This window comes from Palaemon carinicauda, chromosome 35, assembly GCF_036898095.1.
Source record: "Palaemon carinicauda isolate YSFRI2023 chromosome 35, ASM3689809v2, whole genome shotgun sequence".
NCBI lineage: Eukaryota > Metazoa > Arthropoda > Malacostraca > Decapoda > Palaemonidae > Palaemon > Palaemon carinicauda.
This window is the reverse complement of record NC_090759.1, coordinates 17,350,616-17,366,050: the sequence shown is the minus strand read 5'-3', so window position 1 is coordinate 17,366,050 and position 15,435 is coordinate 17,350,616. Positions and strand designations below refer to the sequence as shown.

The window sequence follows — 15,435 nt, the reverse complement described above, 5'->3', positions numbered from 1 at the left end:
ATAAATTTAATGTAATATAATGACTTAAAATAAATGATACTTTAGTTTTAGATGTGGAGCAGCAATAAGAATTTAAAGTACTTGGGGACATTTTATTTGCCCTCTAAATATTATTCCTAAGATTTGTGACATCAGGTTTGCTTACTAATGGTCAGCATTAATTTTTTTTTTTTTCACAGGTGGAAATGATATTGGAACAGATGAGGCTTTGCTTATTAAAGAAGGACTTTGTAAGAACACAAATTATCTCCAAGAAGATCAGTACAAAGTTCTTCAGTTCAGAGTCTGTTGATGATCTGAAACTTAAGTTTTACAAGTAAGTGAAGTTTAGATTTTGTTCAAGATCTATAGGAAATAAGTTAATTTAAAATTTGTCATGTTTTTTGTAATTTGTCATTCAGTATTATGATGATAAGTTTTGTGATTGGACTGTTCCAGTCAACTCTATTGCTTAATTCAGCTTTGAGCTATGAAGGAAAGCTTTGATTGGAATATCCCTGGAAATGTGATATTTACTGAAAATAATGTCAAGTAGGGAGGGCTGTGCATAAGAATAAAAAAATTGCTTAGTTTTAGCTGTGTATTAGTCAATCATCCATGTTAATTGTTTTGTTAAAGGAATGTTTAATCAAATCATAGGACTTTTAAATGGAAAAGACAGGAAAATGTTATCCCAGTAGTGAACTTAGAAAAATTTAACTTCTTAAAACAACATTGCACATAACATGGAAACTAGTTAAGGAAGGTAGGTACTTGCAGACCAAAGCCTAAGACTGGGTAGTGAAGTGAGCTTTCACTGATTTCATAACTTTTCTTGCTACTGTACATGTACTCAGCACACTTTTCTGCTCTTTAGTTCGGTAGTAAATGAAATAAAGACTAAGAATTTCCCAAATACTGATTATAGTAGTTTGGTCTTCCCAATAACAAACCTCCTCTTTTGGCATATTACAGAGCAATCACATTTCAATTTACTCTAAAGAATTATACAATGTTATAATTTCTAAATCTCAAAATAAAGTTTGTTGTCACAATAACCAAAGACACATTAAAGAACTTTTATGACTGGTACTTTCCTGATGTATTTTTATCATTGAATGAAAAAATTTGTTCTACTATTGAGAGCATTGTATTCTAGTATATAAAATGTAATTGTATATGAATACATAGTTTATAAAAAAGTAAATATTGGTTATTGTAGTATATGAAGCTTCATTAGGGTTATGATACCTAAAGTGATTTCCTTGAAGGTTCATGTTAGGGTACCTTAGACCCCTTCATAGCATTTCATCTTCCATTTATTCTTTTTGGTCTCGTCCCATTTTTCAGCTTGATGATAGAACTGGACAGTCATGAAGGGTCATTCTTGAGTATTTGTCGTCATTATAGAGCCATCTATGACTCTAAGAGTGTACAAGATAATGAAGAGGAAAAGAAGAGGATACTCAAACATGTGGTGTTATATATTATTTTAGCACCATATGATAATGAACAAAGTGACCTGCTTCATCGAATCAAGGATGATAAAAATTTGGAAGAAATCCCTCTATACAAGTAAGTATTTGATTTTTGGTAGAGGTCTCAAGTGTTTGTGTGTGTTGAGGCTATATAATCAAGCACCACAGAGCTAAAAACTAAAATATCGGGCATCGGCAACATAAATGAAGCTCCGGTTAACGTTATGCGATTCAAATCACAGTACAAGAAAATAAAATATGAGAGAAGCATTTCAAATTGAAGTATTGGAATTAATATGCTAATTGGAAAATGATAGATCAAGTAATAATCATTTCTTTTAGTAAATATGAAATATCCTTTGGTAGCATGCCTTAATAAAAAGGGAGTTATTTGATCTAAAAATTAAGGTTGAAGACGGACTAGGCCGTGTCGATCAGCTGATTTGAATGTAAACGATGCATAGAATTATAATTGGCTATGTTTTTAATTATAAATATGATACTAAAATTTGAATCTTACATGCATTATTATTGGATACAGTTAAGGGAAACACGAGGGAGAAAGAAGGTCGGAACAATATGACAAAGAGACGGGAAGGGGGGGGGGTGCGGGTAGCCATGTTCCTTCTCCTTGCACTTTTTCTTCGCCACATATACGCTAATTCAAATAAATTAGCAAAATCAATGAATTTGGGAAATGCAAGAAGGAATGAAAAATAGGAATGGGAATACGAGGAATGAAGGATAAGAAGGAGGTTTAGAATGATTAATAAGATTAAAATGAAGGAATGCTAGAAAAGAGATGAATGAAATCGTGAAAAATAATGAGAATCAAGAAAGTTGGAAAGAGACATTGTAGATGTGTGTGGGAGAGCAAAGTAAATGTACAAGACCGATTTGGAAAGGAATTGGGAACAGGTTTAAGGATATGATAAGTGAGGGCTAATACTGTAATAATGTGAAGGAGATATAATAATATGCATGATAGATTATATCAGTGAGGTAATTCTGTGAAAGTGAATGGTCATATCAGTGGGATGATATTATGAAAGTGAATATAGGTTGACGGCGGACTACGCAGATTTGATCAGCTGATTTGAATGTAAACAATGCATGAGATTTTAATTCTCTATTTGTTCCGTAACTGGAATACAAACCACGCTATTTAATAGGGGTATTACTTTCGGCGTAGCGGAAATGACGAGCCATTAAATTGTAACGAGGATTAACTACCCATACCGCTAGTTAGCGTAGTTAGACTCGGATGGTGAACGGACATTGCCGCTCTTCATCCTCGCAGAATATTGGCAGCCATTAATAACTTTTGCTTTTTCTTTTTCCCTTAGTGTGTGTTTGTAAAGTTGACTAATGCAACCATGCGCACCTGCCCTGGACTCTCCTGCCGGGCTTGTTGGACGTTATGTCGGTGGTGGAGACTGATCCTCACACCCTTTGTCCTCTGTGCAGAGGTCAACGGTGTGATAGCGTAAATAAGTGTAATGAGTGTAGGGAGTGGTCTTCCTCCCAGTGGGAGAGGTTCGGGCGACGGCGGAAGAAGTCCAAGCAGGATATTTCTCCTTCGAAGGTTCCTTCGAAGGGAGTAGGTTCCTTCGAAGGGAGAAAACCCCAAGGCCTCTTCCGTCTCCCGACCCTCCTTTGAAGCTCCTACTCGCTCGGCCTCTTACAAGAGACCGTCGAGTAGTAGCGTAGACCAAGTTAATATTGGCCAACCCCGGCTCTCGAGAGATGATGTTGCTTCCCCTAGCGAAGCAGCCCCACCTCTCCCCCCGGGTGAAGGCCTTGTCACTAACCCCTCTTGTAGATTTGGTCCTCTTTGGGGCTTACGGGTCTGCCTTCCAAGGAAGCTTTGCTACAGTTTATCCGAATGTGTGCTTCTGTTCAGCAGTCATCGTCGCCGTCATAGGTAGATCCTCTGACCCTCGTCGACTTTATAGTGTCAGAGGTCTCATGTGTTATCATCCAACTCCTCTCCCCCTCCAGACTCTCAGCGGTTGCTGCTGACTTAGTTTCCCCGTTCCTGAACATCCTTCGAGGGGGAAACTAAGTCCAACGTCTGTCTCTCTTGCAAGTGTTTCTTCCCCTTGGGGGAGTTCACTTATAGAGACTCCTCTTCGGAGGACTGCTGCGGCGCATGGTCAGCTTGCTGATCCAACGCCCCCCAGAGGGTGCATTCGTCGGAAAGCACTCCTTCCACTTAGCCTTAGAGGTCTCCCTTCACCATCAGTGAAGAGACGCCTCTTTGGTTCATCGTCGTCGCAGCCGTCCCCTGCAGAGGAGCCTCCGCTGCAGTCATCTGACCTTCATCCATCGATTGTCACTGCTCCAGCAACTATTCCTGTGACTTCGGTCCTGGACCTCTGCTGATCGTTCGCAATCCCCTTCGGTGGATGCTTGCCCTTACAAAGGGCACATCCCAGTTCCCGATCATCCACCCTTCAGACCTGCCGACCTGCCATCACCGTTCCTGTCAGCAGTAAAGCCTATTGAAGCTCTACCAAAGTGCGTAGCTGTGCACCATCACCCTGCAGCTCGCTGACCTTCATCCATCGATTGCCACTGCTCCAGCAACTATTCCTGTGACTTCGGTCCTGGACCTCTGCTGATCGTTCGCAATCCCCTTCGGTGGATGCTTGCCCTTACAAAGGGCACATCCCAGTTCCCGATCATCCACCCTTCAGACCTGCCGACCTGCCATCACCGTTCCTGTCAGCAGTAAAGCCTATTGAAGCTCTACCAAAGTGCGTAGCTGCGCACCATCACCCTGCAGCTCGCCAACCTACAGGACATCAGCACTCACCAGCAGTTCGTCAGACTGCTCATTAGCACTCTACAGCGCTTTGGCGCGCCCCTTTACCTGCTCGCCCTCATAGAAGGCAGCAACTTCATGCTCCTGCACGCCAACGTTCTCCTGCGCGCCCGGCGCCCACGTTCAGCTGCGCACCCTGCGCTCACACGCCCAGGGTCGCCCACGCGCCAGCGTACTACAGCGCGCTTGCGCTCTCCTACGCGCCCCACGATCTCCTGCATATCAGCAATCTTTTGCGCACCCTGCGCCTACACACCCACGATCTAATACTCGCCAGTGCCCTCCTGCGCGCCAGCATTCTCCTGCCCGCCAACACTCACCTGTGCGCCAGCGCTTTCCTGCATGCCAATTACCTCCTGCGCGCCAATTATCTCATGCGCACCAATTCTCTACTGTGCACCAGCGCGCTCCCGCGCGCCAGTGAGTTTAGGAAAATTCACCGCCAGCAATTCACCGCTAGCAAATCACCGCCAGCAATTCACCGTTAAGGAAAATTCACCGCTAGCAAATCACCGCCTAACAATTCATCGCAAAACAATTCACCCATTTCCTTTTTTAGAGTATTTTATCGCCTAACAATCGTTTGCCGAAGACAACAATTCTGTGGAAGGGTGGCAATTTATTGACTGCATTAGGAAGAACAGGCATTAAATCAAGTTAGATTTGAGCAATACGTAGCTGGTCAGGAAGCTCCCAAGAAAAAGAAAAAATATCGAGATTGCGCCCAACGACTTCGAAGACTTGTCGGAAATTATGATCAAGACGTAAATGTTATTGATTACTTGCGTGGAATAGCTCATAATATTTCATACTAGATTTTTATGTTTGAACTTATATTTTATAAAAAATGTTATTTTATTTCTTTTCCTTTTAAGCTGTTATTTTAATTATGAATGTATAAACAAATAAATAGATTGTCGTAGCAACAAATGAAGATTTTTAAATGTCCTTTATAATGTGTAAAATAAAAAAAAATTACAGATTTATAATTAGGTAAATTCTTTAACGGTGAATGGTATGCTGGCGGTGAATTGCTGGCGGTGAATATTCTTTAACGGTGATTTGCTGACGGTGATTTGCTGGCGGTGAATTGCTGGCGGTGAATTTTCCGGACACGGCGCCAGTACTCACCTGTGCGTCAACAAATGCCTGCGCGCCATTATTCTCCTGCACACCAACACACTGTAGGTGAAACAGCATGAGCAATGCAGCGCTCACCTGCGCGCCAGCACTCGTCTGCACACCAAGTCTCTCCCGCATGCACGCACGCACTAAGACATGCGCACGCGCCACCACGTGACTGCGCGCCAACTTTCACTGGCGCACGCGTGCCAATACTCTCTCGCACGTCAATATTATCCCGCGCACGTTCGCCATCAGGCACGGGCGCAGGATCTACACCTGGCAAGGTCACCATCGCCTCATTCCCCTACCTGCAAACGCATTCCAGCACGCCCTGTGGGAGAAGGGAAAAGGCACTAGCAGAGGGGTTCAGGAACCCTAAACTGCCTTTTAAGGTGGACCTATTACGGTGACTCCTCGTAGGGAACCTTCGGTCCCTTTCCCTTCAGGGGATCTGTCTGACAGTGCATCAGTCAGTCAGCAGCCTTGGTTCAGTGCCTTAGTCAAAGCTGTAACACAGGCATTCAAGCCTGTCCTGTCCGACCGCTCATCAGAGCAACCTATAGCCTCTGTACTCAAGACACGGAACCATGGCTTCCTCTACCCCTTTTAAGAGGAAAAGAGGAGTTTCCAACACGGTCACTTCCTCGAGGGTGAAGCTGACTCTGTGCAGACCATCAAGGGTAGTCCCTCTATTATCTCCCCAGGGATACTCTCCCTCCCTGTCTGATGAAGACCATCCTTCACCAATGGAATCGCGCGAGGAGAGAGACTCCTCCATCCCACCGTTGGAGGAAACCTCCCTTCACGCGGTTCCTCTCAATCTGTGATCAGGAGGGACATGACACTCAGGCCTTCGATGTTGGAGTCTTACCTCCTTCCTCGGAAGGAGTCCAAAGACTCCAAGACTCTGCCAAAGTCCTCCACCAGGACTAGAACGGAGACAGCCAGCCACTCAAGGAATGTCCGCGACTCACCCCAGGAAGAGCTCTTGGGGACAGAAAGAGACTTCGCTATGAGTCTAACATCAGGAGGAGACCAACAAGAATCAGAACATGCATTCTGGCAGGTTCTGACTCTGAGGGTTCTCAATGGGTTTTCCAACCCAGAGATATCCCCTTGGGAGGGCAAAGACACGGTCTTGACCGCGTCTTAGGCACTCAAAAACCCTCAAAGACCAGTGCAGCCCTGGCCTGGTCTCAGGGTTTGAAGAGTACCAGGGACAAGATCCCCCAACAGCTTTCCGAGTTTGCCTCCTCCAACCATGCCGGCTCTACGAACAAGCTCCTCCCACCTCCTCACGTACAGCAAAGGAGGTAATTTGAGATCCTGGAGGAACCCAATTCAGCTCTTCCACTTCACAATTCTCTGGAAGAGCTAACCAGGGGAGTCCCTCTTGAGAGAATTTCCAACCGGCAGGTCTCGTTCTTGGCGGCCGAAGTCCTTAACCAGGAAAAGGTCACTAAGTATACGATGCAAGCTACTTTGTGGCTGGACATCTGGTTAGGGACCTTAGGTATCCTGATACGATCCGAGGATTTTTCCAAGGAGTGTACCAGGAAGACAATGGAGACCCCTTTACTCTCAGGCACTCGCACTATCGAGTTTCTTGCCCACCAAGTTTCGAACTTGTGGGCAAACGCTATCTTGAAACGTCGAGATGCAGTGTCTGAGAGGTTCCACCAACAGGTCCCCAGCGTTGAGATGAATAGGCTCAGACATTCCTCCCTAGAGGGGGCCTACCTGTTTGAGCCTAAGGATGTGGAACTTGCACCTCAGCAGTCCCGTCCAACCAAGACTGTAACGACAGTGGTCGAGGCCCCAAACGCTAGGATAGACACTCCCCCTGCGTTTCCACTAGTGGGGAGATGCCTACAAAGTTGCTCAGACAGGTGGAAGCAATTCAGGGCTGATTCCTGGACAATCTCCGTGATCCGTCTAGGATATCGCATCCTGTTCATAACTTTTCTCCCTCCCCTGACCAGGAATCCAGTGTCAATAGACTCCCTTGCCATGGGATCGGCCAGGGGCAGGCCCTTCGGGCAGAAGTCCAGACCCTATTGAAGAAGGGCGCTCTCCAAGAGGTCCTTGACGGGTCCCCAGGCTTCTTCAGTCGACTCTTTCTTGTAAGAAAGTCGTCTGGAGGCTGGAGACCAGTCATCGACCTCTCAGCCCTGAACAAGTTTGTCAAACAAACTCCGTTCAGCATGGAGACTGCAGACACGGTCAGACTAGCAGTAAGACCTCAGGACTTCATCTGTAAACTGGACCTAAAGGACACGTACTCCCAGATCCCAGTCTATCTGTCTTCAAGGAAGTACTTAAGATTCAGCCTAGACAACAGAAAGGTGCTGTGCTTTGGTCTTTCCACAGCACCTCAAGATTTCACCAGTGTTTGCCCTGGTTTCATCTTGGGCACACAGGATTGGCATCCGTCTCCTCCGTTATCTGGATGACTGGCTAATCCTAGCAGACTCGGTGTCAACCCATCTTCAACACTGAGACAAACTTCTGAGACTTTGCCCGAGTAGCGACTCCTTCGGTTGGAAGTTACCGAAGACTCCAGGGAGGTCTCCGCTGAGGATGGACGTATCCCTGGGTCCATGGCCTTCTAGTAGGGACAGAGTGGTCTCAGTACCCTCGGTATCCACGGCAGTTCCCGAGGACTTTCTCCAGCACCCTGTCTCGGACGGTCGGCGGCGAAGGGCCTCCCCTGCGCATCACTCTAGCAGTCGTTACGCGAAGAACGTGGCACCCTCGGACTCTTCGGAAGAAGGCTCATCCTCCGAGGGAGAACGCAGGGAGAGACGGCACCGTAAGAGAGCGCGGACCGATAGCGATCGTTCTCGCTCTAGGTCGAGGTCGCGGCACAGTAGGAGGCGCCCACGCTCTCACTCCCGTAGGTACAAGAGGGAGGTCTCTCCCGGCGGCGGCGAATGGTTTTACGTGCCCCCAGGAGAGTCCAAGAAGCACTGCTCGCCAGACTCTCGGTCCAGTGATCGAGCCTCCAAGTTGTCACTGCCTACATACAACTTGGAACCGCTCGACCGGCCACGCAAGAAGGACCTCACTCTCAGGCACAAGTCCTCGAGGCCTTCGGTTCACCCCACCCGGCGGGAGGAAGCGCGCTTCCGAGAAGACAGCCCAACCGGGTCGGACGTCGAGCGGGAAGGACCGGTTGCCGGGTTTGGGTCTTCCCACCGGGACCGTGTCCTCCGCGTCCAGAGCCTTGGCCCAGTCGAAAGGCCTCCCGGGGTCGGTGGCACCCGCCACACAGCGAGACCCGACCGTGTACGGTGCGCCCTACGGTTGCGGGACGGCCTCCCTGGGACCTAGTAGGGAGAGGCCAGTCTACCTCCCAAGCACGGCTCCCCCCAGCCAAGCCGATACCTCGGTCGACGGAGGCGAGGTTTCCCCGTCGGAGGACTCCGCCTACAGAAGGGTGGTAGCCCGCATCAGGAGGACCCATGGGATTCCTGAACCCGAGGCGCCGAAGGTGAATACCTGGAGGTCGAGCCTCTTGAGGTACACACATCGGGACGTCCTTCCGAAGTCCTCTCTGGCCCTGCCCCTCGCCCCAGACCTAGTACTCGGCCAGGAGTACATAGATAACTTGGTGGCCAGCACTGCGGAGGCCCCCAGGTCCCAGAGTTCCTCCAAACTCCTCCAGGGTCTGAAACTACAGGCCAAAATTTATATCCCAGAAGGACGACGCCCGGGCCCCTGTAGAGTGGACTCAGCCGTGGATGTCCTAGGACAAGGCGGCTCGGACGAAAGGGCCAGCTCAGCCCCTGTGTCCTTCTCGGCTTCTGAAGCAGGCATGATGGAGGAGATGTCGAGGGACATGATTAACGTCTCTTCATGGCTGGACTGGTGGGCCTCCACGTTAGTGAATGTACAGGCCTCCACAGACCCCGACGACCCGGAACAACAGAGTCTCCTGTCGGACATTATCACTTCCGGGGGGAAAGCGCTCAAATTTATGGCATACCAGGCTCTCTCCCTGACGGCCAACTGGGTCCTCCGGAAGAGGGACACAGTGCTTTCCAGGGTAGCAAGGAAAATCCCAGACAGACAGGCGCGAGTCATTCGCACCCTACCCCTAGGAGGAGAGTCCCTGTTTCCTTTGAAGGAATTGGAAGAACTGATGGAGAAGGTGTCCAAGAGGAGAGAAGTCAACGTCCCTAAGCAATCATCCTCCAGGAGACCTCCGTATAAGAGGTCAGTCTCGGATAGGACCGTGACCCCTCAAGCTGTTCCCAGCTCTTCAAGGAGGGACGCCCACTCCTCTTCCTGGTCATCATCTCCTCAGCCCTCCCGCAGGGGAACTACAACTTCTGCCAACTCCTTCAGGTCGGGTTACTCCGCCTCGAAGAGGGGCAGATCAGGCTGCCCCTCTAGAAGAAGGTAGAGGGAGAGGCCCCCTACTCCCGCCCAAGCCTCGGGTTGGGGGATGCCTCAGACCCCATTGGCAAGCATGGAAAACGTATGGGGCGGATGCTTGGACGGTGTCCGTCCTGAAAGAAGGCTACAGGATCCCCTTCATAGCGGACTCACCCCCTCTGATCCCAGCCTCCCAAACAGAATGGTTAGCTCCCAGGGACCCGTTGAAAAGGGCTACCCTACAAAAAAGAAGTTTCCTCCATGATGGAAAAGGGAGCCATGGAAGAAGTCCTTCTCCCAGGGCCAGGCTTCTACAGCCGCCTGTTCCTGGTGGAGAAAGCAACGGGGGGGTGGAGACCGGTGATAGACCTGTCGGCCCTCAACAGGTTCGTCAATAAGACGGACTTCAAGATGGACACCCCAAAATCCGTCCTGATGTCCTTGAGGGAGAAAGATTTTATGATGACGGTCGACCTCAAGGATGCGTACTTCCAAATTCCAGTCCACCCGTCGAGTCGGAAGTTCCTCCGGGTAAAATGGGGCTCCCAGATCCTGCAGTTCCGGACCCTCTGCTTCGGACTGTCGACGGCCCCTCAGGTGTTCACGAGGGTCTTCGCGACAGTCTCAGTATGGGCTCACGAACGAGGTATCCGCCTCATCAGGTACCTGGACGACTGGTTGCTCCTTTCCAGTTCAAAGGCCCTCTTGGAAGAACAAGGAAAGGACCTCCTCCGTTTCTGCAGGAGTCTGGGAGTCATTATCAACCTGGAGAAATCGAACCTAACGCCGTCCAACAAAATGGGGTACTTGGGGATGACGTTGGACACCGTGCAGGGGAAGGCCTTCCCCTCGGAAGACAGGATACAGAACCTCGTCAAGATCATTCAGCCGTTCCTGTCGGGGCTTCCCAGGAAAGCGAAAGACTGGCAGAGGCTGATAGGCCATCTGGTCTCATTAGAGAAGCTAGTCCCCCAAGGGAAGTTACGACTCAGACCCGTACAATGGAACCTCAAGGCTCTATGGTCCCAGACAGGCTCTCAGAAAACATCGATCCCAGTCCTTCCGCACACGGAAACAGCCTTGAAATGGTGGAGATGCCGGTCGAACTCCCTCAAGGGGATGCCCCTCGGGTCCTGTCCTCCCGAGTTTCTCCTGTTCACGGACGCCTCCAGCCTAGGGTGGGGAGCCCACCTGCGGGAGGAAACAGCAAGCGGGACCTGGTCAGAGACCGAAAAGCATCACCACATCAACGTCCTAGAGCTAAAAGCAGTACAAAAGGCATGTCTGCACTTTGCAAGTCGGTTGAAGGGAAACACCGTGGCCCTAATGTGCGACAACGCCACGGTGGTAGCCTACATCAAGAAACAAGGGGGCATGAAGTCGAAGGAACTGTGCGACCTCACTGTAGACATCTTGCACTGGGCGGACGAACACCAGGTAACACTGCTAGCAAGGTTCATCCCCGGGAAAAAGAACGTGCTAGCCGACGGCCTCAGCAGGGTAGGTCAGATAGTAGGGACGGAATGGTCCCTACAACCAGCGGTAGCCAGACTCATCCTTCAACGCTGGGGCTCCCCGGTGATAGACCTATTCGCAACAAAGCTCAACGCCAAGTTACCGGTTTATTGCTCCCCGGTACCAGACGAAGGAGCAGCCCTAGACAAATTATTTACGAATTTGTCATGTTTTTAATTATAAATACGATACTAAAATGTGAGTATTACATGCAATATTATTGGATACAGTTAAGTGGAACACCAGTTTAATCAAAATCCGGTTTATTTCAAATATACAGTAGCTGTAACTTATAACTACCATAAATGGACACACTTTGTACAGAGAGATAGGTAGAGATAGGTAGTGGCGTGCAGCGCTCTCAGTGTAAAGGAGCTGGGGCTATTTGAAATCATCGCCCAGCTTGAGTTTTATCGCAATTTTTATAGTAGGTTTGCATTGTTCTTGCACATCCCAATGCTGTTGCCAACTATTAAAAATCAAATTCTTAATGTTGGGTAAACAATCGTCACAAAGAATTTTTCTTTCTCTTGGCGGGGAAAAACTGACACCGCAAAACAGGAAACCGCAATTAACAAGGTCTAACTGTAATCATATTTCAGGGTCATTTACTTACCAGTGATGAGCCCCTTCCCTCCAATCCAAAAATGTTGCTTGCCACACATATATGTGTGTACACGAGCTAGATTGGCTAACATAATATTTTCTCGTCTATTTTTCTGGGCAAATTTTACACTTGCCTTATTTAGTTATCTTCTTATACTTTACGCATCTTTAACCTTGGAGACATGTGCAGGAATCATCTATTTACAAATACCATTAAGTAAATAAGATAAACAGATAATCTATTCCTCAGAAAATCAAAGAAAATGGTAGAATTATATACACTACTGAAATGAATAGCTATCTTTTGAATTTTCTAAGAAAAAGTAAATAAATAGATACTGTACCTAGGTCAGAATAGGATTGCATATGGGACTGGAATTTTTAGCAATGCTCTAAAACTAATTGTTTTGATAGAAAACGTTGAAACATGAAGTATAAACGTTCTCTTAGCCAAAAATGCAATAATCTGAATTTCCAAGATTCCAAGCCAGATGTCTTCAGTTGCACTCCTTAATTGGTTCATTGTAAAACTATCCCAGTTTTACTCATAATTTGCCATGCAAAAAGTGGAAAGGGTTTGAAAGAAAAATTGGTTGTTGTTAAAAGGGAAATTACTGTAATACAAAAGAATGACAATGTAAATTTTTTCATGGAATGTCATTTTTCTTCTCCCTGAAATAGTAGTAACCATGATTCTGTGGACACTTAAGACAGCAAATGTTAGCTAATTATAATTGATGGGTTGGATTGAAACAATAGTTTTACCTAATTATTCAATAATCATGGTACTGTATTGTACTTTTCTCTAGAAAATTACAGTAACATGAATCTTTTTTTTTTTCTTTCTTTTTTTTTTTTAATTCAAGATCTGACTTAATATGGTAAATCAGCTGAATTGGTTTTTATGATTGGTATTTTTGAGAACTCAAATATTTGAATTGAATAACTTCAAAAGCCTTCAACTTGCAAAACAAGCTTCATGATAAGATATTGACTTGGTGTAAGAATAGACAGAAAGCCATGTGAATGATAGATCTGTAATGGATTAATAGTAATTAAGAAACTGTTAAATTTAATTATAGATAGTTGGATGTAATCATATGCACAGCAATATGTCTAAAATTAAGTAAGTGGATATATCTGTACAGCCTGTCTTTTAATTATATGCATTGTAAAGTATTATAGCCCTTTTCTGTATTATAGCCTTGATACTGTAAATTGAGAGAAGTCAAGTATCCCTTTTTATGAATTCAATAACTAAACTGAAGATGTTATCTCACAGGGACCTCCTGCAATTATTTGTGACTGCAGAACTTATTAAATGGTCAAGATTATGTGAGGTGTATGAAACTGAGCTGAGATCAAAGGCTACTACTGTATTCCCCAATGACGACGAAGGAAATAGTCGTTGGACTAAATTAAAGAACAGAGTTGTTGAACATGTAAGTAGCATATTTTATTTATGCTCATTGTCTTTTAAAAATTAAATTGTAATGGTTGATTTTGTTTATTTAATTTTTAGTATACTATATTCTCATATACTATATATCATTATTCACCGTTTCATATAGTGTAGTAGGTATTTTAAAGATATGGCCCTTGTATTATTTTATACTGCCCACAATGCACTGTGGGTTTCACATCGTTGATGTTACCATTAATGTAAAGTAGTTTGACTTAGTGTTATAGGTTTTTATTGTTGAATTGTCTGCCTCTTGCTAGTCATCTATACCTTTTGACATTTATCCACCTTGTGACCAACATCTTGAATTTAGATCATTCCTTTTTCAATATTAATCTTACCCGATGATCATGTAGCTGTCAACTCTGTTGCCCGACAGAAATCTAAGGTCGGGATATGCCAGCGATCGCTATACAGGTGGGGGTGTACACAACAGCGCCATCTGTGAGCAGGTACTCAAGTACTTCTTGTCAACAAGAACTCAATTTTTCCTCTGTCGTGCCACAGGCAAGACCTACTAAATACGCCGTCCCTAACTGGATTTGTTTTCACAACGTTTTGGTGAAGTACACTATTCCAGTTTTGAGCTTTCGCTATGCAAGGGTTTTATCTTCATTTCAAAACTTGAACTCGTTTTGGATAGATTAATTATGGTGACGAAGAGAGTATGGACTCTCTTTCACTTTTAAATGGCCGACCCTTCCCTTAGACGGAAGTGTTTAGGTTTTTAGTAATTTTGCTTAACAAGTTATAGATCTATTTATTTTATATCTCTCCGCCATTTATAGGCCTCTTCGATTAACTTTCCATTTATTATAAACTTATAAAAATTAATTTTTATGTTTGTTTATATGCGACCTTTCCTAATAGTAGGCGGTCCTTACTTGGAACCGAAGTTAATTACATTGAGCCCGTCATATCGTATTTCCTTTTAAGAATTTATACTTTTTTAATTTTAATGTTTTTGAAAGAATTTCTTTGATAGTCTCTTACTGTTTTCAAAGATGAACTAACGTTAGTTTAGTCTCCGCAGTTGTTGACGTTCAGAACGTTCAACATGCGCTCTATCGTTACGATAGAGAGAGAGTATTTCACGGTTTCACGTTGCAGTAAGAGTAACCGATTCTAGCGTTTCGTTCATTCTTTCTTAGCTTAAATGGTTTTAATTCTAATAAAGGAACTTTTTATTTGGGAAACCTTTCAGTTTTTTTCCTTTAACAAATAATATGTTTTAACGATATATAATTGGGCTCATCTCTCAGGTTCTAAGTCAAGAGAGAGAGAGAGAGATAGAGACGGAGGGGGAGAGAGGAGAATAAACGTTTCGTTCAAGCGGGTAACGTTCTCGGTTTTTACTCTTCTCCCTAGTCGCTATAGGGGAAGAAGGTAAAACGTTTCTAGAGTTTTAGCTTGTTCCCAGGCTTTATGCGGTGAGAGATTTTAAACGTAGTTATTTGATCTAGTGTTTAGTCTCTTTTCCAGCCACTGAATTCTTTATCTTTCATTATGTTTTTCTGTTGCTTTGTTAAACTGTTTTCGCAATTACTACCTTTTAATGAAGGATAGTATTGCGTGTTTCAGGTACAAATCACTTAAAGTTTCGATTTCAGTGAAATAAGTGCAAACAGAAAATCAAAAGTGATAAAGTGATATGCGCAAAGTGTTACAGTGTTGCGTTCGAGGTTCGTCTGTTCGTGCCAGTTGTTCACCTAGTCCGATACCTCTTACAAGCTCCCAAGCCCAGGGGAGAAGTAATGTCGAAGGACTTATGGGTTCCACAGGCCTTGATCGACGAACAGACGTTTCCCTCGGTGGTTTCGGGTGTATCTACACACGTTGCCGACGTGATCGCCCCACCCACATAAAGACGAGAGAGCCCATTTATTCCTCGTCTGCGGAAGAGGTTTCTCGCAGAAACCATAGACCAAATCTTGCAGCTTTAAGTGCAAGTCGGTCCCTTCCGCGCAAGTCCAACGGCCTAGGTGTAGCCACTGGGTCAGTTCGGACTCGCTCCAGTCATCCGACGACTGCACATCTCCCAAGAGAGGCAAGGTGGTACCGCA

At 45.7% G+C, this 15,435-nt stretch overlaps 2 protein-coding genes across 3 annotated transcripts in view; one reads left to right on the top strand and one right to left on the bottom strand.

Annotated features, from left to right (window-relative positions):
- Positions 1-15,435, bottom strand: part of LOC137627644 (uncharacterized) — a 598,615-nt gene that overhangs the window by 292,670 nt on the left and 290,510 nt on the right. The window lies entirely within an intron of this gene.
- The window catches only part of Rpn5 (regulatory particle non-ATPase 5), an 89,022-nt gene that overhangs the window by 45,679 nt on the left and 27,908 nt on the right, over positions 1-15,435 (top strand). For both annotated transcript variants that reach the window (XM_068358775.1, XM_068358776.1), the window contains 3 exons: positions 180-316; positions 1,330-1,554; positions 13,193-13,352. In XM_068358775.1, the coding sequence (XP_068214876.1) occupies positions 180-316; positions 1,330-1,554; positions 13,193-13,352 (522 nt within the window). The remainder of the gene's footprint in view (positions 1-179; positions 317-1,329; positions 1,555-13,192; positions 13,353-15,435) is intronic.